General features: G+C 38.0%; 2 protein-coding genes and 1 long non-coding RNA gene across 3 annotated transcripts; 1 reads left to right on the top strand and 2 right to left on the bottom strand.

Moving 5' to 3' along the window:
- Positions 1 to 277: 277 nt before the first annotated feature.
- LOC109986858 (solute carrier family 25 member 44) lies at positions 278 to 5,572 on the bottom strand. Its single transcript, XM_020637707.3, has 4 exons — positions 5,333 to 5,572; positions 3,551 to 4,219; positions 3,274 to 3,401; positions 278 to 2,839 (listed from the first exon to the last, which is right to left on the bottom strand). Exons 2-4 carry the CDS (start codon positions 4,176 to 4,178, stop codon positions 2,648 to 2,650), a joined length of 948 nt encoding a protein of 315 aa, XP_020493363.1. The 5' UTR covers positions 4,179 to 4,219; positions 5,333 to 5,572; the 3' UTR covers positions 278 to 2,647.
- Positions 5,573 to 8,168: 2,596 nt separating this feature from the next.
- LOC109986839 (proteasome subunit alpha type-4) lies at positions 8,169 to 11,681 on the top strand. The gene is made up of 9 exons (XM_020637680.3): positions 8,169 to 8,294; positions 8,710 to 8,729; positions 8,966 to 9,008; positions 9,710 to 9,872; positions 9,963 to 10,040; positions 10,184 to 10,272; positions 10,503 to 10,633; positions 11,015 to 11,138; positions 11,449 to 11,681. The coding sequence occupies exons 2-9, from the start codon at positions 8,727 to 8,729 to the stop codon at positions 11,601 to 11,603; spliced, it is 786 nt and encodes a 261-aa protein (XP_020493336.1). The 5' UTR covers positions 8,169 to 8,294; positions 8,710 to 8,726; the 3' UTR covers positions 11,604 to 11,681.
- A 376-nt stretch (positions 11,682 to 12,057) lies between these two features.
- Positions 12,058 to 17,852, bottom strand: LOC114920434 (uncharacterized). The gene is made up of 2 exons (XR_003808765.2): positions 14,348 to 17,852; positions 12,058 to 14,148 (listed from the first exon to the last, which is right to left on the bottom strand). It is a non-coding gene; the product is annotated as an uncharacterized lncRNA (long non-coding RNA).
- Between the last annotated feature and the right edge of the window lie 4,233 nt (positions 17,853 to 22,085).

Here is a 22,085-nt window from a genome sequence, read left to right on the forward strand (position 1 = left end):
GGATTCATTTGAGCATTTAGATTAAGAAACAAATGAGAGCATGTAGACTTATCTGCATGGAAATAATGAGAAAGCCAATGTGATTTTGCAGCCACACGTCGACGTGTCCTTGGGCAAAACACTTGACCCCTGCTCCCTCAGTGTATGAATGGGATTAGTTACTTCTGATGGTCACTTTACATAAGAAACCTCTGGCATCAGTGTGTGAAGGTGTGACCTGCGGTGTAAAAGCGCTTTGAATCATCAGAAGACTAGAGAAGCTCTACACAAGCTCAAGTCAATTTACCATTTAACGTTTTATTTACCGAACAAACCAGACACAGAGATGAACCATGGTGTGAAACAAAATGTGTTACGTTTCTGTCAGTCAGGTTCTGATTCACCACAGAAGACAAATCACACAATCCCACTTTGATTTGAGAGCTGTGCAAAGAAAATGATCAACAACTGTGTTCAATTTTATTCCAGCAGTTTGTTGGATTCCCTTCTCTCACACACCACTCACAGGTTTTAGTAAAAGAAACCTTGAAAAGGGAAAAACAATTGAAGTGTATGTGTATCACTGCATGAAAATGTGTTAGAACTGCTAATGAATCCAAACGATGTACCAGAGTTCATCTAGACCTGAGTTCAGATAAGAACTGCCTCTATTCATCCAATACAGCCCATTCTGTGATTCCCATCTCAAAAATGTGACATGTTACGTCACAGTTAAATGTTTACCTTTATATATATATATATATATATGATTTTAAAAAGCATAAACTTTCCTCAAAAGCCACATTCTGCATGTCAGACCAGGTAAGATCAGACAGAATGTAACAACACATTTGGATACTTCAGTGGTCATAATCCCAGAAACATGGACCAGAAAAGAAATTCACTTCCAACACATTTCATTCAACATGTTTTTCACACAATTTACAGGAAATATATAATCACATTTTTGTGCTGAAGGTAATAAAACATTTACATTATTGCACTCAGAATGTTAGTGACACAACAGGGAAACTGCATTACTCCTGCTTTCGTAATTTCGGTCTCCTTCAGCTCTCGGGTTTGAAAAAGCAGCTCAGCAACTAAATCTGCTGTTCATTCACCAGCTCCATCACTGCAATGTCTTCTACAGTCAGCAGATGTTACAGGAGTGCAGAGGAGAATATTGTACTGTATGTTTACTGTTTTCCTTCTATGATTCAGTCGGTAAAGGTTTCAAGACAAATGCCAATTAAATACAAACACAGACGCTGCCACAAAACGACGGTTCTATAATCTAATGTTCTTCTCTTGACTTTCAGCAGACGATGAAGGCAGCGATTTAAAAAGGCAGACATAGAGGAAATGCAGGATAGACAAAGAAGCCAGCGTGTAAGGACAGGGACAGTTTGAACATTCATGTCTGAACTCTGATCACAGCCAGCTGTTCATATGGATGCAAACACAGCTTACTATTATAACCATCTCACTAGTAGCACAAAAAATGAGTTTAAAATGTGTCAGTAATCTTATTTTCTCAAAAGCATAGAGAGAGATTGTGAAGGTTGCACTCTTCAGTCAAACAGCAGCATTCGATCACAATCAATCAAACGCTGTGCACTGTTTGCTGTGCTGTTCCATGTTTCCTTAAAATGGGCTCTGCTTTGTTTTCTCTTTGGTGAACGTGTAACCCAATCGGAAGCAGCTAGTATCAAATTCAAATCGTGTTAAAAAGGTTGTGCTCTTGAGTAACACAAGAAACACAACAAGGTGTTCGTCACAGAAACCTAACATATGTTTTATATGTTTATATATATATATATATATAATAAATGTTTTTCCATGTTTGTCTGGACGCGTCCATGTCTACAGAGGCAGTGACAAGGCAAAGAAAATACAGAAAACACGAGTCCCTACACCATCACAAACTTCTAATGGTTCATTAGTGGTCACTTAGATTAATTTTTAACATCTGATTTAAAAAAAAAATCAGATATACTACTCATTAGGGCTGGGAATCTTTGGGTGTCTCACAATTAGATTTCGATCCTTGGGTTCACGATTCGATTCAGAATCTAATCTGGATTCATGATTCAAAGTCTATTTATGAATTAGTAAATACTTCAGGATCCACTCCAGTCATCTGTGGGACTGGCTGGATTTCTTGTTGCTCCATTTGGCATCCTGCTGAGTTAAAGAGCGAGCTTTATCTCTTAGCAAGGAGTGACTGATTAGCCACACACACAAAAAAAGAAAACAACTATTTTGGAAGTTATGAATCTATTTAAAATCTCAGAAGGTAAGATCTCGATTTTTACATAAATCTAATTTTTACTCACACCTCTACTACCCATCAGCCTTTCTTTTGAAAATGAATCATTTATGGTTTCATTAACTTGTCTGCATCTGTATCTGCATGTGAAAACATCTCATTCAAAACACTCAATTGCACTAAACAAGCCTCAGTCTGGTGTGAATGTTAATGGTTATGTAATCAATCTGGAATAATGTTCAACTACTACATACTAGGTAAAGCATTACGCAGGTGTTTGTTTAAAGTGTTTCCATTTTGTTCCCTGGGCTGTTATTTAAAACAAACCTCTCTCTCGTCTAAGTCTAATGTGAGGGCTAAAATGGCACATGGTCCATATATAGTGTGTCCAGGTTTCTTCTACCAGTGTCTCGAGTCCACCAGCTCGGGCCTCAAACTCAGTTTCTTTAGCGTCTCGTAGCCAACCACCATTACGATGGCGGTGGGCGTGGAGGAAATGATGCGAGCAGACAGTCCTTTGGTCAGTCCCCAGGCGCCCTCCTCTTTGATCAGCTGCCTGAACGTCTCCATGACTGAAGTCCTCCCTTCAACCTAAACAAAAACATACAGGCAGTGCATGCTGTGGGATTATTTGAAATCACAAACCAAAACAAATGTTTGCCTCTTTGTAGACGTGAAGATGAATTTCATTTACAATTTAACTAAATGTTGCCACACTAAACCTTCGGGGCATATCTTTTCCACCTCACTCCATTCAACATTTGAACACAACAGACTCTGATACACGTAACTGCCACCTTTCCCCACATGGACAGAGGAAACAAATTCATCTTTAGTTAAGATGCTTGAACCACCATGAACCATGTACCACTTATAGATACACTTCTTGCTGTATCTAAAATGTTGGATAATCAAAAAAAAACAACCTCTCCAGATCAAGTTTTACTGGGATTTGAATGATAATTATAGCAGCCCCAAAATGATCATAGGATGCCCTTGTTTTGAAATGCAGTGATAGTAGTTACCTGTACTCTGGCTCTGACCACATCCATCGGGTTGGTGACAGTTGAGGCAGTAGCAGCAGCCAGAGGTCCCGCTGTGGCTTGTAGAATCAGATGAGGGCAGTCACTGGGAGCCAACTGAGAGAGCTGCTCTGTAGAATATCACACATACAGACAGTAAGTCAACCACAGGGCACAGACTGGTACAATTACATTCACTAAATCTGATCAAATACAGACACAGAAAGTGCGATTAGTGCGATGCTTTATAGTTTAGAAAACAGAAGAATGATCTGCTTACCTGCATAGAAATGATAGAAAGGCCACCAGACAGCACTGTTTGGGATATACGTTAGTAAAGAAGCCACATATCCCCTGTAGAAGCCCCTGAAGCCATCAGCAGCAAAAATCTGGGTCATAATGTTCCTGGTTTGGCCGAACACTTTTTTGGGCTTTCCCTTCTCAGTGTTAGAATTCAGACGAAAGCGGGTGAGGTGCTCGCCTTGGCCCTGCATCATGAGCTGCTGAGACACAACATCTATGGGAACAGTGATGCTCTGAGCAACCAGAGAGGCTGCGCCGCCCGCCACCAGAGACTTGACTGTATTGTCCTCAGAGTACTGGGAGACGTACTTCCTAACCAGTTCATAGGTGGTGATGTAAGCCTGGCCGGAGATGAGCGTGAGGGTGTTAACCATGAAGCCGCGATAAAGGCCACGGACGCCCTCCGCCCGCAGAATCTTAAAGAAGGCATCGAAGGTGCCGTTGTAGAGGGATTGTCCCCGCTGCACCTGAAGCCGAGTGCGGATGAGTGTGGCCGGATAGACAGTGGCCCGGATGGTCATTGTCATGAACACCCCGAAAGAGTAGAACTTCCTTTTGTCGAGGTCCTCCCACTCGATGATCTGGATGTTCCTTTTCTGCTGCATCCTGCCAGCTGAAGATGCCCCTTCATCAGAATGATTCCTGCCTGGCGGCGTGAACAACAGTGAGGTCAGTTCAACGTCGCAGTTTAGTGAGGATGTAAACATTGCGTCGACATACCGAATGGATTGAGTTTACAATTAAAACTGAGGAAACTTCATCCACCTAAAGTTGTAATCATTACTAAAGGCAAAAAAAAAAAGGAGAACAAATAATCATTGTCAAAACTGGATTACTTAACCTGGATATTACTCAAGAAAGTGTTGCGCTAACCCTCAGGTTCCTGACACCTTTTGGTGCATTTATTCCTCCACAATCTCCCCAGATTGACCGTCTCTCTTCAGCTTTTTACTATCCAAATAAAGGCAAAAAGCCACGATATCATTTTTCAAAGATCAGATTTGACACAACGTGACAGAGACATATAATATAACCACAGCAGGAGAAGGAAAACAGCTTACATCTTACCCCCAGCCGATATGTATTTAATATATCTTCTCTCCAAACTGCAGCAGCAATAATGTGTCCAGACTGAGGGAATAAAAAGGTTTAACTAAACGCATAACCTGATATTGATCACAGAAAGGACACCACCTCTTTTGTGACCTTTGCCTTTAAGATAAAAACAAAACCCTCTGAAAAGCAATGTCCTGAAAAGATGGCTTTATTTACATCCTTATTCTGACAGTAAAGTGTCAATATAACCTTAAAGAAGGCTGTGCTTTTTTCTTTCTCCTTGAGCATTGACACGTATCCCCAGGTGTCTTTGTTGGACAGGTCAAAGGTCACACACAGCAAGACAACCCTTTCTAACTACACGGATTTAAAGCTTGCAATCAGGACGATAAATGTCGTTGTTATGACCGTGTTGTTACAGATCTCGCTTCTTCTTCTCGGTCGTAACATGAAGCAGCAGTTTGTAGTCGACACAGTCAAGAGGACACCGAGTGAAACCAACAGAGAGATGATTTAAAGATTCGAGAGTTTGTTGGTTAATCACGTTTATAAAAAACATTCAAAGTAAGTCACAGCATCACACAGCCTGGTGTTCAGTAAATCAGGACCGTCTCCAGGTGATTTCATGATGTTTTGGTGGATGTTTGTGTTATCTAACTCTGATCTAAAGCCCTCTGAGGTTTAGCGTTTAGCACACACTCACCTCGTCGGATGATTATTTTGAAGCCATTTCAGTCGCATCGATCAGACTTCAAACTTCACGTCGTCGCTCGATTGATACATCCGGGCACTCAGTGAATTAAAGCTTACACGATTATATCAACTCGATGGTTGTGGTTGTGGTCAACTCGATGGTTAGCTCCTTATTAGCTAACTGTGAAAAAATATTTTCCTGTTCCCATTCAAACACCGACCAATGACACAGCTGTGTTTTCTTCTTCTTCTTCTTCTTCTTCTTTCTTTGCTTTGATTCGCAAACAAGCTTAAAGGTACATTAGCGCCACCTATCGGACTGGATCTGACCAAAAAAAAAAAAAAGGCGAAAGAGAAAAAAAACATACTTCAATCAATCCTCTTTCCTTTTTAAAAAATTGAATGACGAGCTTGTTTCCTTTTATGTGTCTTCACTGATGTCAAACTCTATTTTTGCTTCAGTAGTGCTTTTTTACAAGTAAAGATAGATAAACTTTATTGATCCCCCATGGGGGAAACGTTTGGATTACAGCAGCTCAAGAAAACAGGAAAAAAAGGGATAAAATTATTAAAAATAAAAATAAAAATCAAACATATACATTAGTTAAATAACGGCAGAGTAAAACGTAGTTGTCCAATTACTGTGGTCATCTAACAACAGACCGTAGATAAATGATTTATTACTCTATATAAGCTCAATTCTACATGTATACAGCGGCTCATCCTCATCTACAGGAGAGGCAGCCTACGTGTTATTTCATGCAATTTCAGTTTGATAATACTGTTATACTTTAACCCAGGAAAGATGGGAAATTAAATGTTGTATTTTACACACTTTTTTTTTTTGCAAACTCCATATTCATGAGAAAAAAAAAAGCACTGGATCCCAACCAACTTTCTTTCACTTTATTAATGAACTGGGACAATATAGCACTTATATATCTAACATTAGGAACAAAAAAGTTCATAAGACACAAGTAAAGTAAAATAAACTCATGTTTACTTCAGCATCTTTTACACTACTCACCACTGCACTAGTATCTTATATAGCCTTGTAGATATTAGTCTTTGCTTATATGTTTATTGTTGATATTTAATGTTATACCTTTGTACAAAGAGAGCACAGTTTACCCAAGTAAGATTGTGTGTTTAAGCATACCTGGCCAATAAAGCTGATTCTGATTCTGTTAAAGGTTATTGAATGACTAAGAAATGCTTGAAATATAAAAAAACATGAGCTCTGGTGTGTGTAACTTCCTCTTGTTTATGTGCATTTTTATTTATTTTCTACTATGTCTATACAGTCTATGGTTACTACAGAGCCCGGGAGGTGACATGAACGAATGTGATATTGTAAAAAAAAAAAAAAAAAGAAAGGCTGATCACTTTCTCTCTTATTGTCTTATGACGGCAAAAAAAATAGTTCTTACTTTGTGGAAAAGTGCAACTGTTCCTACCTCTAAAATGTGGTTAGAAAATCTAACTAACACTCTCCATTTGGAAAAGATAAGATATGTTCTGAAGGACAGACTTCAACAATTCACTAAAACCTGGAAACCTCTTGTATCATATTTTGCAACTGCTGGCCGAATACAACAGTCCTCGTCTATAGCACACACTGTACAACAACTGAGATGGTTGAAGAGTGAAGGTCTCTAAGGGTCGTGGGGGGTGGGTTTTTTACTTTTTTATTTTAGTATTTTTTGTACTCTGTTTGTTTCTCTGTTCTTTACATTGCATGTTATTGCACTTTATTTTTTAACTACCTTATTTAAATATTACCCCTGTGCCTATCAATATATCTGAGCTTCAAATAACATCAGGGTTACATGCACAATTGTAATAACTATAAAAAACGAGTCTGAAATATATTGTTGAATGTATGTCCGATTTACTTGCTCAATAAAAGATATTGAATTTAAAAAATGCTGATCGTAGGAATGGCATCAATATTGGAACAATCAGACAATCAGGGAAGACATTTATATTCAATTCAGAGGGAAATAGATAAAGTAAAACACAGAGGGAGCAACAGAAGAGAGGAGGGCGTAATGTCCAGGTTAAGAATTGGTCACAGTAATTTAAATAGCACTCTACATATCATTAGAAAACATTCATCCGGTCTTTGTGAGATATGCAATCTAGCAGAATGAACATGTAGTTATTAAATGTATAAAGTATGTAGCACATAGACAGAACATGATGTCAGAAATGGAGAGAGAGGGACTCATGAGAAGAGATTTAAAAAGTATTTTGTAATAGTGTGGGGAGAGAGGGACTCGTAAGAAGAGATTTAATAGTGTAATAGTGTGGGGAGAGAGGGAAATATGGAAGCCCATTTCCGCCAGTAAAAAAAAAAAATGAAAATAATAAAGTCTCATAATTTCAATATTTTGACTTATCTCATTATTATGACTTTATATCTCATAATTTTGACTTTTATCTCATTATTATGACTTTATATCTCATAATTTTGACTTTTATCTCATTATTATGACTTTATATCTCGTAATTTCGACTTTATATCTCATAATTTCGACTTTTATCTCATTATTATGACTTTATATCTCGTAATTTCGACTTTATATCTCATTATTATGACTTTATATCTCATTATTATGACTTTATTATTTTCATTTTTATTTTTTTAACTGGCGGAAATGGGCTTCCGTAGAGAAAGGACGGAGATGCTTGTTTAAATCTCTCTTGAGAAAAGGTTTATTGAGGCGGATTTAGGAACGTGAGTAATAATTAAATCCAGCAGATGGCAGTAATGCAACTTTTTGGATGCCAGCTGCCAATAAAATCCAAAGACGAAGAAGAAATGCCGCTCGTAACAGGAAGTTGATCGGTCCTCCCACAGGCAGGTGGCGGTGTTGAACAGTGACGTCACTGCCGGAGCATCACGGTGTGTTGAGGAGACATCAAAACTGAAAGTAGTGAACTGCTCAGCCTGTGGAGAACAACGCAAAGTAAGACCATTACACTTAAAAGTTACATATTAATATGTCACTGTTAAAACCAGTATGTTGTTAGTAAACCACAGTTTTCAGGTAACACGGTCTGTTTGAAGCCGGAGAGAGCTTCTGTATTGTAGACGAGTTAGCCAGCATGCTAACGAGCTAGCTTCTCCATATATTGCAGATTCATTCTTCCCTGAAGTTAGCTGGTTAGCTGGTTAGCTGTCAGATACTGAGGCATGATGTAAAAGTGTTTTTTAATCGCATTTGTGAGTAAACGCGTGCACACAGTTATTGTGAAATCTATTGTTCACATTTTGATATCGACTTCTGTATAATAAAGACTCAAACTCATATCAATATAAATGTTTATTTACCGGTTAAATTCTGCTGCCATGACTTTTCATGTTTATGTTTTATTTTGCAGGATATTTACACTGAAACATGGTGAGTAGTTATTTTACTGAAATATAAATCTACAATCAATATTATTATTATTATTATTATTATTATAACCAATATTATTAATATTATTATTATCAATATTATTATTAATAATATTGTTATTATTATTATTATTATTATCATCAATATTATTATTATTATTATCAATATTATTATTATTAATATTTATTGCATGCTTCTGCTTATTTAACAATATTTTTTCTTCCTTTGTTGTTTAGTCTCGAAGATATGACTCCAGAACAACCATATTTTCTCCTGAGGGTAAGATACTATTTTGCTATAATATTGAGACAAGATAACTGTTTTTATCCTATCAACATTACATTTTAATTAGGGTTTAGTACATTATGCAACTTTGACACAAATGTGGTACCATAAGAAAGAATATTAGTTTTTGCCAATGATATGAACTCTTAATGAAACTTCTACCATATAGTTGTGTCTTGGGAAGTGAATGAAATCAATTGTACACGATTGGGAGTTTAATTTAATTGCTTGATTAGAGAGAATAGTTATTTTTTGACTTGGTAACACCGCTTTCACAAAATGATTTTAACTGAATATTGTGACATGCAGCTAAAACTCCTGAGAAAATGTCAGTCGACTTGAGTTCCAGCTCCTTGTGTAACTTCCTGACTTCACCAGTATAAACAGTATATCTATAGAGATACTCATGCCCGTCAGGATTGTAGACGCCCTTTGCAAAGAATAATCAGGTGGCTGTGGCTCAGTTGGTAGAGTCGTCGCCTCTCGACCGAAAGGTTCGATCCCCAGCTGGGCAACATGTCCGATGTGTCCTTGGGCAAGACACTTAACCCTACATTGCTCCAGCTGCTGTGGTGGCGGTGTATGACTGGATTAGTGTTGTACTTACTTCTGATGCACGTCGCTTTGGATAAAAGCGTCTGCTAAGTGAATTGTAACATTGTAATCAGTATAATCGTCGTGTTTAAATTTTGCAGGACGCCTGTATCAGGTGGAGTATGCTATGGAAGCGATCGGTCACGCTGGAACCTGTCTGGGGATTCTAGCTAAGGATGGAGTGCTTTTAGCGGCAGAGAGGCGCAACATCCACAAACTTCTTGACGAGGTTTTCTTCTCTGAGAAGATCTACAAACTCAACGAGTGAGTGAACTGAACTTGGCTAATTTTTATCATGCTGACTAACTCACCCCTTTCGCAAGGGCTCATGTGTGTGAACATCTATTTTTTCAGAGACTTGGCCTGCAGTGTTGCTGGGATCACATCAGATGCTAATGTACTGACAAATGAGCTGCGGCTAATTGCACAGAGGTGAGTTCCAGGGGAAAATTGCCAACCAGTGGTGATGCTAGATGCAGTATCCTCATTTTAAGCTTTTCTCGATGTTGGTACTTCAGTTTCTACCATTGCAACACAGTCACCTCTGGCCATTGACCCACAAAATTTCTCTTCAGATATTTATTGCAGTACCAAGAGCCAATTCCATGCGAGCAGTTGGTGACAGCACTGTGTGACATCAAGCAGGCGTACACACAGTTCGGAGGTATGATGAGTTTATAGTTTGTATGCCTTCATTTTACTTAAAGAGTCAAGCAGACTAATTTAACTTATCCTTGGGATCAACATTTTGTCCGTCTTTAAAAATGCAATATGTATGTTTAAAGACATCTGCCCAAAACACATTTATCAGATGATTCATTGGTGAAATACCTACAAAAGAACTTGCAAACAGATTTTGACATTCTCTAACAGCTCAGTGGTTTGTCTAAACAGGGAAGAGACCGTTTGGTGTTTCTCTGCTCTACATGGGCTGGGACAAACACTACGGCTTCCAGTTGTACCAGAGTGACCCCAGTGGCAACTATGGTGGCTGGAAGGCAACCTGTATCGGGAACAACAGTGCTGTAAGTCTGAAATGACCCTGATGATGATAGTCAGCAATATGGTCTTAACAGATATACCATTCAGTGTTTTTATTAGTCCTGAATACTTAGCTTAGAGTTATTCAGAAGATGTACGGTACTTAGTTTGTCAACAGTTGTTTTGGATCTGCTTGTAAAACTCTTTTTTTTTTTTTGTAACACATAAACATTGCATACTTTAGCCAACGCTGTTGGTTTATTAATGTATATCTGAATGTCAGTAGTTACTGGCATCTTACATTACAGATACCAGAGCTGTTTTAGTAAAGATCCAGAAGTTTCTGCAATAAACGTGACGATATATTGTGCTTAATTCCTCCTATACTTCCTCCCTGTTTGATTTGTTGACCTCTTTTGCATCAGTCTGCAGTGTCCATGTTGAAACAGGACTACAAAGAGGGAGAAATGACTCTGTCCTCTGCTCTGGCTTTGGCTGTCAAAGTCCTCAACAAAACCATGGATGTCAGCAAACTCTCAGCAGAGAAAGGTGAGTTTGAAATGCTCTCAATCAATCTTTTTGTTATTTAATGCATGTGAAATGAAAATAAGAACTGCGGAAAATAAGTAATATAAAGTTGCAGACTTAAAGAACTATAACATCAGGCCTCAGAATCGGATCAAAGAAAACTTCAGCACTTATTTTCAGTAAAAGCTTCTAGTTTGACTTTCATTCAGAGGTATTATAACAGGTATTATGGACAGAATGTGTTTCCTACCTTGTTGCTAAAGATCTTTTAGATGCAATTTCTTCATTTATACTAGTATAACACATTGTTATTTTGCTTTGGTTGTTTCAGTTGAAATTGCCACCCTGACACGAGAAGACGGGAAAACAAAAATCAAAGTGCTGAAACAGAAAGAGGTGGAGGAGCTCATCAAGAAGCACGAGGCTGAGGAGGCCAAGGCTGAGAAGGACAAGAAAGAGAAGGAGCAGAAAGAGAAGGACAAATGAGCAAAATGATTCTTTCCTGTCATGTCAGCAAGTCTTGTATTGTTTTGTATTTTACATTAAAAGTTGGAAATAAATAAACACGTTCTTGTCTATAACTTTTTGATAAATTAAAGGAAATCATTGTATTAACACTTAAAGAGTTAAAACAGATTTTTAAAGAGCTTATCTCTTATTTATGTTTAGGTTTGGCATAATCATGTATTTTGTTAAACTAAGTTGGCAAAATCAAATTTGCTTTTTTCTCCCTAGAAGTTTTGTTATTCAAAATCAGGCAAATTTTCCATTTTGCTGAGTATATTTTGTGTATATGGAGTAAGTGTTTTGTTTTTGCCAGATGGTGGCGCTATTACTCCTGTTAATGCACATACTGTATGTTGAGCAGCAAAGCTGGGTTTGTTTTTCTAATGACAACTATTGAACACATTTTAAAAAGAAAAACAAGTCAACTCTCAAGACCTTTTTTTCAAATCGACTTATTACACATTTAACTTATTCTTACACAATTCTTACAAGTAAAACACATTATTTAATCATCCGACAAGTTGAATAAGCTCAGAAACAATACAAAGCAGGCAAGAGGTAAATACATGCAGTTGTGGGTCGTCTTCGAAATAGATTGTGGTTTTATGAGTATTCAAAAATTCAGCCCTTTTTTTTTTTTTTTTTGACAAATTCTTTAATATGTGACATCAACTGCCTGAATCTCTCTTCCCCGTTTTTAAATTAAGTATGTGTTTCTTTCCAATTACATGAGTTATTTACAAGTTGATCAATTAAAATAAATTAAAACGTGACCCAAAATAAATACATTGAACTGAATTAATTAAGTTTTGATATTAAACACGTTAGAAGTCTTAACAAGAAATGTAGTGTAACCAGATGACGCTGCTTTTTGGTAAAACAGCGCCTCATTGAGCCATGCTGTTCATAAATGGCTTCTTGTGCTGCCAGGCCAGAGATTGTACAAGTGACAGGCTCAGTTTGAATTTGAATGCATTAACCCTTCAGATGCATCATCTCGTCTTCAAGGAGGTCCTGACACAAATGCAAAGTAATACACAAGCAAGCATACATACAATTTACATACTAACAATTACAGTTTGCATCACCAGTCTGCATCTCCATTTTAGGTGTAATGTCTTCTATTGACCACTAGGTGGTGATGCTGTTAACTGGTGATGTTTCTCTTCAGGATGATGTTCTGCTCTATATGGAAAGAAAATGTGCTTGTTCAGTTTTCTTGTCAAGGTTTGGAAATTGTGCACTACTAGAACCACAAACTATATAAATTAAATGATATGTATTTTGGTTTCAGTACTTAAATTGGATCCAATCAATGACCAAGAAACACCGAACAGTAGCTGCTCAGTAGAGACTCACTCAGGCGGACTTAAGGTTAAGACAATGACACAACATATCTTCATATTTTGACATTTAAGTAAAACTATTTTTGTCCACATTAAGACGTTTTACATGCAAGTAGCAAGTACGTTATGTCATGGGTAATGATTAAGATGATCAACATTTTGCATATTCCAACAGCAGCATTGGAGATGGGGATTTAAAATATCAGCTGAGTTTTGTTAAAGAGCAAGTGGTCAATGTGACAGAAGTGTCTGTTATGTGCGATCACTAACAGGTACTTAAGTGAGACACAAAGTAGGTGGTCACAACTGGACACAAACCAGCTGCTGTTCATGCTGTAGTGCACTTACTGCAGTGACACAAGCTCTGTTAGGTAGTGTTGGTAAAATGTGGCGACACATCAGGATTTTTTAGTTTTCATGGTCCAGTGTCAACCTCACTTGTATCGCACAAATAACTAAACCAATCTAACTTAGTGACAGAATATCCAGAGGAGGCTGATTCAACCCTAAGTGTGTCGGTCAGCAGAGGTTTAGGATCTCAGTCTTTTTGGCTGATGGCTTAAAATGTAAGTGATCAGATTTAAATAAATGTAAACATGTTATCTTCATTTTTTTTTTTTTTAACTCAGACTCAGTTTGTTAAAGCAAAAACATTCCCTAAAACAATGCTGAGTTTAGTTTTTCCTATTAATCAATATGTGACACTCAATATTTACTGGCAACATTTCAAGCAGTATAATGTATCACTAATGACCTATAACCAGACATGTCCCCTGTTATATTATGAGTGATAACGGAATTACAAGTTCAGAAAGCTTTGACGTAATAGCCTCATAGTAATATAGTTATATTGAATGTTGAATTGAATATTTGGATTTACAGTCAAAATGTTTATATTCTGACATTCTATATATTCAAGTTTGATTAATTTCTTTTCCATATATAATTTTTTTTAATTCCATGTATTCAAACTTTCATTATGACATATTACAACTTCCATGCATCCAGTCATGTTTATTTATTCATCCTATCATCTCATACTTTCTTATACATACAACCACTGTTTATTGTAAATTCTTAAGTTTAATTGATCATTAATGTCGCCCCCTCTGTAGTCATCCCATCATCCGTGCTCTCCTCCTTACACACAGAGTGTCCATGCTCGCTGATTTTGCAATCTGTGGGCACGGTTTTGTAAACACAATGTCTTTATTCAGAGAACAACGTTAGCAAAGTCACTGCTTTCCTCAAACTGTACGGTTAGTTTTAGAGTGAAAAGCATAATAAATAAAGTGAACATGGGAAGCTATGAAAAAAGAAATGTAAAACACTATGTAGCATGAAATCTCACCTTAAATACAGATTTATTTGACTTACCTGGTGGATGTAGCCCTCGAGATAAAGGTCCATTCTTTGTTCTCTGAAAAAAATAAATCATGTTTTTTTAATAGTGGCCATAGTTTACAAAATGTGTTCCCACAGTTTTTGAAACCGTGCCCACAGATTGCAAATCAGCAGGCAAAGATTATGAATCTGTTCTCACAGATTTTTAAACTAAAAGTACAGATGAACTCATGGCTCTCTCTTGTTTTTCTCAGCGGGCACTAGAGGCCTCTGTTACATAATTGGTTCATTAGATTGATTGTTTCCAAATGTTGTCATACTGTTTTTCTTTCTTATTTAGACTTGTATTGAAGAGATTAACACTGTCATTCTATCTTTTAATGTTGGTTTGTAGTTACAATTTTTTCAAACTTTCACTTCCTATGGACAAATCTTATTCCATATTAACGTACTTCAAAATGAAATGTCTATTTGTATTTCCTAAACATCATGCACAACTCCCCCTAAACCAAACCAGTTTCACAGCAACCGCATGATTAACTGAGCCTGAATGCTGGTGGCAGAATAACATGTCTCCCTTTATATAACTAACTTACAGTAGAAGAAAAGCACTTTTTCCTTGCCAAGTTTCTATTTGCAGACTGTGTAAGTGGCGTGCCCCATTAGAAATTGAGTTATTTGAGTCACATCCAAGATAAAAGAGTTGGCCAGCCTCCCGAAATAAAACTTTTTTTTTTATTTGACGTCAATCCTTTGCTTAGGATCTTAAACTTGTAAATCAACAGGGCTAATTCTTTGAAAGGGCAGCCGCGGTGAGGTCATGGTGTTCACATGAGCCCTTACAGTGTTGAGTGGGAGGATCTTGGCATCTGAATGACTTGAGCCGTTCGCAGGCCTCCCCTCCTGAGGGTGAGATGTCCGGTTCACTGAATCCCCCACTTCTATCCAGTTTCCCAGTTTAACACTGGTGTCCTAAACTTCATATATCCTTGAATTAAAAATCTTCCACTGAGTGATGTCTCAGGCTTTTGCCAGCAAACATTACATGCTCCTGCAGAACAACACAAGCTTATTAGGAAGAGTCTGGATTAGAGGCCCTGCACTGTCTGCTGTGATGAGGCAGATAGGGAGAGCAGCAGTGTAAACACAGCCCCAGAAAAGCACAGGAATGTCTCTGCTGTGGGAGCTGGAGTACGAGGTCAGCTGGAGGCCAAGGCAGGTGGTATACATCAGAATGGAGGCTGACATCTCAGCATTAACTTATCCAAACACGAGGCAGGCGGTATGTTATCCTGCTGCTCGTGCTGGAGGAGGAGCAGGAGGAGGCAATAGAGGAGGAAGGAAAAGAGAGAAAAAGTGGGGGATGAAACAAACAGGAACGAGTGGGAGTGTCTCTGCAACACAATCAACATCCCATCTCTACCTTCAGTCCCAGAGGAGAAAAACAGCAGTTAGCATTCGAGGCTAAAAATGACATGAGACTTGATTCCAGTTCAAAGCCTTTGATCTCGATCCAGTCACTGATCCTGAGAGTTTTAGCCACGTATCACTGGCAGCAAGTCCAAGAGATGGTTTAGAGAACATGATTTACAGCATGTTGCGCTCCTGCCAGTGAACGTTCAAGAGCAGGCCTTCATGATACTGTTGCGTAAATCGTACATTTTGTTGTTTTGATACAGTACTTGGCCCGTGTGTCTATTTCTATCTTAGAATTTCCACTCTTGTCATCAATTTCCTCTTTGATATTTGTGGCCATGTTGCTGCACAAGCCTAGAATGTCGTAAAAATCCTACACTGTTTATAGATCCTGCTAATTTCTATAAAAAACGTTGATAGTGATCTTTGCTGTCACACCCTTAGTTTCAAATTCCTTTAAAAATCTTAAAGGTTTCTTGTTGTTAGGAAATACTTCAAATGTGATTTCTCAGAGATCGAGTTTCCTTTGCTGGTTAAGAGCAAATAATAGTTTTATGAAATGCTTCAAAAGCAAGCTTTGGGGTGCAGCTCTGTTGGTAAAGCAGGCGTCCCATGTACAGAGGCTACAGTCCTCGTTACACTGGTTGCTGGTTCGACGCCCAGACGGCAACTGTTTGCTGCGTGTCATCCCCCAGTCACTCTTCCCCACATTTCCTGTCAGTCTTCAGCTGTCCTATCTAATAAAGGCAAAGGGCCAAACTTTTGAAAAAGCACAAAGAAAGATAGAAACAAAATAAATGTGAATAAAACTTTAGTTAGTCATTCATTATTATTTCAGGATCCTCGAGGAACCTTTTCAAGATTCAAGATTCAAGATTTTTATTTGTCACATGCTCATACAGATGTGCAGTGAAATGTAAAAGACTGTTCAGCAAGGCCATGCAATAAACACTCAAATTACTAATACACATATATACAGTAAAATAGAATATAATGTAAAAAAAAAAATTATTTGAATGTACAAAATATAAAATATAGAGTAATGTAAACAGTGTAAAGTGTCCAGGGTGTCAAAGTGCAATGTGCAGACTGGAATGTGTGGTGTGTGTGCATCATGTAGTCAAACCTTTGGGTTGTCTGTGCAGGTTCTCAGTCATCCAGGTAAATTTGAAGCTTGATCCAAAGGCAGCTGGACTTGGTTGAAGATCTTGAAGATGTTTCAGCTCTCCTCCGACAGGTTTCTTCAGTTCTTAAGTACCTGGTGGAAGGAGCTAGAAAGTCAAGCTAAATGCTAATATTAATGATCCACAGAGGCTTAAATGTCTAGTTTTGTCTAACAGTTAGGTTAGAACTGAAGAAGCCTTTCGGAGGAGAGCTGAAACGTCTTCAAGATCTTCAACCAAGTCCAGCTACCTTTGGATCAAGCTTCAAACTTTTGTTTTGAGTTAATTATTAAAAACCCTGCCGACAAAGTAGTGACTTTTGTCTTATTGCAGATTTTTTGTGGCAAAAATCTCATCCTGCTTTTTTTTACATTCAAAAGTATCGCCCATTAGGAGTCACTGTTTTAGAAAATGAAACAAGAGGCTGATCATGCAGCGTGCTGCCATGATACTTACCCCACCACTGCCGTTTCAGGCATTTAAAGTAACTTTAAAGAAATAATGGACCTTCATGCTAATGGCTCTGTTTGCTTTTGTAGCTCATAAAGAAGTTTCAGTATTCATTTCAGGCAGTTCCAAAAACCAGCTAAAAACTTCTCACAGGAGCAATTTAGCTTTAAAAGACTTGATGTGCTCATACAACAGCACTCCCTCGGGTGTGATATTACTTCTTAATAACAAGCCTCTGGTTGTTTATAATATTAAGAGGGACACATGTGGCTCCAAGTGTTATTCCCATTTACGAAGTAAAAACTGCAGACCTCAGTTCAGACTCTCAGACCGCTTGAGACCCAAATCCATAAAAACTCAAATCCTACAGGAGTGTAGACTTTGGGATCCTGAACAGATTCTCCTTCCCTCAGACTGCAGCACGTCTCAACAGCAGTAGTTAGTCGCTTCATTTAAAATAAACCTCTCCTGCTGACCGTACCACTTACTGTCAAACTCTTATTTAAGGCTATCGGGCCACGCACTGGTGTGTGAAATCCTGACCTTATTGGGAATCAGGAGTTATTAAATAATCTTTTCATCCATGACAGTAATTTTGTGAGCAGCCCCACAAATCTTTGAGATTACAGACTCACTGCTCAGCACCAGATAAAGACAGTTCACCATAAATGGAGTCGAGCTGCAGTAAACAATAATTACAAGTCGTTCTGCTGATGTGACCAATTATGGAGAGGTATATGAAGCTACTGTTTCTGCTGGCACATAATAATAGGTCTTGTGCTATAATATGGTACAGTGGCATGCAGATGATTTTGGGGGCTTTTTTTGCATGGTAACAACTTTGGACAGTTTCCTGTTTAACATCAGATAAGAGATTGAATTCTCATAGTAGTATCTGGAAAACATCATACCTTTCTCTCTCACTCATAAATTCAAAGTAAAAGCATGAAAACAAGATATTATCCAGCCAAGAAGAAGTGAAGCCTGGATGATGCAAGGTTTTCTTCCCACCGCATTGAAGAGACGTATGTCTCAAATAAACACCACAGAAACAGTTTGTTATGATTATCAGTGGTTATTTATTTGAAACTGTAGTTTGTTTAGATGGGCTGTTCTCATCATTTTCACTTGTTGTTTTCACCAGAGTTAAAAATGTTCCTGCAGACATGCTAGTCTGTTTCTGCGTCTGCTGCCTCTGCTTACCTTAAAAGGTAGTGGGGATGAAGTCTTTTGCTTGGAGAGGGGTGATCAAGTAGTAAAAACAGGCACAGAGAGTTCCCATTCAACATCTTAACCTAGACAAGCCTCTGACTAACTGTGTGACAAACTCGTTTCTATAAATACACCACAAATCAACATAATCAGTGTGTTTGTTTGCTCACCTGAATCCTGATTTGATCAGAGGTTTGAAATGTTGATATACGAATGGAAACTACAATAATGGCATTAACACCTTATCTTGTGTGTTTTGTTTTTTAAATATTGTCTGCCAGGAGAGGAGGTTTAGTTACAGCTCTTGAGGCCAAGTGACTGGTTGTCCTCCCACACCAAATTTTGAGCACAAAACTCATTCCCTGTATTTTAAACACCAAAGCTGCAGTTTCTCAAATTGCCACTTGAGGCTGCCTTAAAAATGGAAGTTAATCCCCATTAGGCCCTTTATCAAAATGTTCTCCTGTGAGAATTCAACATGTTTACAGCCTGATATAAACAATGCTAAATATTGAGATGAACATTTCCCCCAGCGTTCCCTCAAGAAATCAAGCCCTTGTCAACCATGTTCACAGGTGCACTGACAACTCAGGTAACATAGAAGTGAGTCTGTAAAACACAGGGCGGGTGAAAGGAAAATTCATGTCACTCTGCAGGCTGGAATTAAAGAGGGTCATTGGGTAACTTATTTTTCTGCTCTTGTCATATTTTGTTAATTACATAGAGAGACTCAACATATCATGGAATTATTCACAGTGGCTGGATGTGAATTTAAAGAAGAAACACCTGCACAAAGATTATCATGAAAATTATTTTCTATGTTAAAAAATATTCTGAACAGGATCAAAGTTGAACACCAAACCAGGCCACTAGTTTGCATGCAAACACGCAATTTAATGTCGTGTCATCTGCTGTTTTTGTTTTTTGCTTCATTATGCAAAAGGTCACACCATGAAAAATCTTTTTTACTAAAAGTGTCAATTGTAGCACGCTAAGAGAGTGCAGAGCTTGTGTGATGACAGGAAATGATCAGTAAAAAGCAAAGCAGCACCTTGATCAGTATTCATATAAATATCCCTTATGCAACATACATGTGGTCCATTGAAGAAATACAATAATACATTTATTTCAAACCTTTTGTAATAAGTCTAATTCCCGATGATCTTAAAAGTACTCAGAACATTAAAGTCATAAACTTTGAATATAGTTTCATATACAGTAGTTATTTCCTCTGTATGTTTTGACTTTGCACCATTAAGCTTTCTTTTTCACATCATGCACTCTAATATTAATGTTCTCTATAACAGCCTTTTATTGACATCAGAGGTTTGATACTTGTTCAGATCTTTGGGCTTTAGATTGTTGATTGGATTAAATAAAGCAATTTGAAGACTTCACTTTGGGTTCCAGACACCAAGAAAATGTTTTTCACCATTTTTGGACATCTCATAATCAATAATTGTTTTCTATTAACCCTTTAAAAAGTTGGCATATTTAGCAATGATACAAAAAGTTGGTTTCAGCCCTTTTACTTACCACATACATGTAGCTCAGTAAATATTACAATGTTTGCCTTTTAAATGTAGTGAGGTAGATATGTGGATATTCTCCAATAAAAGTAAAGTTACCTCAGAGTTGTACTGATGCACAGTACTTGAGTAATAGTTATATTCCACCACTGTATACTGATTTGTGTACCACATAGTCATGTTGACGTTTTCTTAGAAATTGTCAACATTAGCCCTTATAAACAACACAGAAATAAACCTGAATGAAGTAAAGACACATCAACAAAGTCAATAAAACCTGTGCCTTCCTTTTAACACACTGGACTCCGATATGTTCAGCAGGTGTTCGTCATGTGTCTTAAATGTCTTTCGTCTCCTCGTGACCTCAGTCACCTTGACCTGTCTAACTTCAGCCGCTGTGGCCAGCTGCACTCTGAAGAAAACTCAATGGGCCTTTTGTTTCATTTTGACCAACTCCACTGAAACAATACTCTGATTTATTAAAAATGTTTGACTTTGATCTCTCTGCAAATGCATGTGCTGAGACACATAACTTCCTAGGTAGACATACAAAAACATATTCAGGAGAAAGTTGAAGCAATGAGTTGACCTTAAATTTGATTAATCACTGAACAGAGAAACAAATCAGGTAAATCTGTCAATGAGAACAGACAAAAAGGAAGAAAAGGCTCTTATTAAGATAATATTCTTGTCCGTCTCCTGAAATCATTCCAAACATTTTTTGGTTTTAAAATTGCAGTATCGTCTCTGTTCTTCATCCTGTGTGGAGGTTTGTGTCATGTATGCATGTGTGCAGTCAGCCCTGCAGTACACTGACGTCACTGTGTTTCAGAAAAGTTTCACAGAAAAAGTTGGAGAAGTTTTGGCCCCCGCCTACATCCATTGTCTCAACTGGAACATCTTCCATTGCCCCCCTTTTGATAAAACTCCCCCAGAAACTCGGTCTGTTACATTTTTGATAAGAGATGAGCCCTGAAAACAGCGGGCAGCTTCTAAATTATGCAACCGCTTGCATCCTCTTAGGGGAGAAAGTAGAGTTGGGCTGAGTTGTCGAAAGGAACAAGCCATGACAGGCCTGTGCATGGGGGGGTGGTGACCATGAATTATGAATGGTGCTAAGTACATCTCAGCTGGAGGAGCTGAGCCGAGGCGATGGAGGGCGACAGGATAGTGCCAGCCTATTGGCGGCCCATGGGTAATGCAGTTCACTTTTATCCCAAAAACCCTCCTCCAGTTCCCCCGTCGCTACTCCAGCCTTTCAACACAGCACCTGCCGGGGTCTTAAAATGTCCACCTGAAGTACAGAAGAAGAAGCTCCGCTTTCCTAAATAAAATCCATGCAGTGTCTTTATAGCAGAAAGAGTGCAAAGGATGACTAATAGGCTGTAATAGACTGCACTTTACGGGAGTGAGGAGGATTTTCAGAATGTATCAGATGGACTCTTTAGGTGACTTTCACTTAAGATAGCCTCTGCTACAATAAAGCCTGAAGTCTGTTTAAGTTGAAATGCTTAAAACTTTCATCACATCCTTATATTTTAAGCATTAAGGGTGTTCTTGAAACTCTTAGATGTCTGCAGGCACTCAGCTTGAGGTGCCTTCTTTCTATCTTTAGGAAGAAAAGAGGATCCAAACTTTGACAGATGATAAACTTTTGCATTTTTCCAGAGTCTACTGTGAAAGCAGGCTAACAAAAAGAATGCATTTTCACTGAAAAATGGCAGGAAGTACTTGGATTTACCTTTAATCATGTCACACTAAACCAAATTTAGAAGAATCCCTTTTAATAAATGAATAATTGTACATTTAAATACTTCATTAAAATCTTAATTAACTTAATTTGAAGTGGAGTGAGTGAGTGAGTGAATGAGAGTTCCTTAAGCCAGTTTAACATGTGAACTCCTAAAACTTTCAAGAAAATTCAGGCAGACTGCCCCAGAAATCTTCCTGTTTCTTGTTCACACATGAATTATACCAGTTGGACGAGGAGGGGGGCTCAAG

The sequence above is a fragment of the Labrus bergylta genome, chromosome 3 (assembly GCF_963930695.1).
Source record: "Labrus bergylta chromosome 3, fLabBer1.1, whole genome shotgun sequence".
Lineage (NCBI taxonomy): Eukaryota > Metazoa > Chordata > Actinopteri > Labriformes > Labridae > Labrus > Labrus bergylta.

Coding starts and splice junctions, on each gene's coding strand:
- LOC109986858 (XM_020637707.3), bottom strand. CDS start 4,178: ATGCAGCAGAAAAGGAACATCCAGATCATCGAGTGGGAGGACCTCGAC. Junction 3,402..3,550: donor TTTCTATCATTTCTATGCAG/GTAAGCAGATCA, acceptor GATATTCTACAG/AGCAGCTCTCTCAGTTGGCT. Junction 2,840..3,273: donor TGGTCAGAGCCAGAGTACAG/GTAACTACTATC, acceptor GTTTTTGTTTAG/GTTGAAGGGAGGACTTCAGT.
- LOC109986839 (XM_020637680.3), top strand. Junction 9,009..9,709: donor AACCATATTTTCTCCTGAGG/GTAAGATACTAT, acceptor TAAATTTTGCAG/GACGCCTGTATCAGGTGGAG. Junction 11,139..11,448: donor CAAACTCTCAGCAGAGAAAG/GTGAGTTTGAAA, acceptor TGGTTGTTTCAG/TTGAAATTGCCACCCTGACA.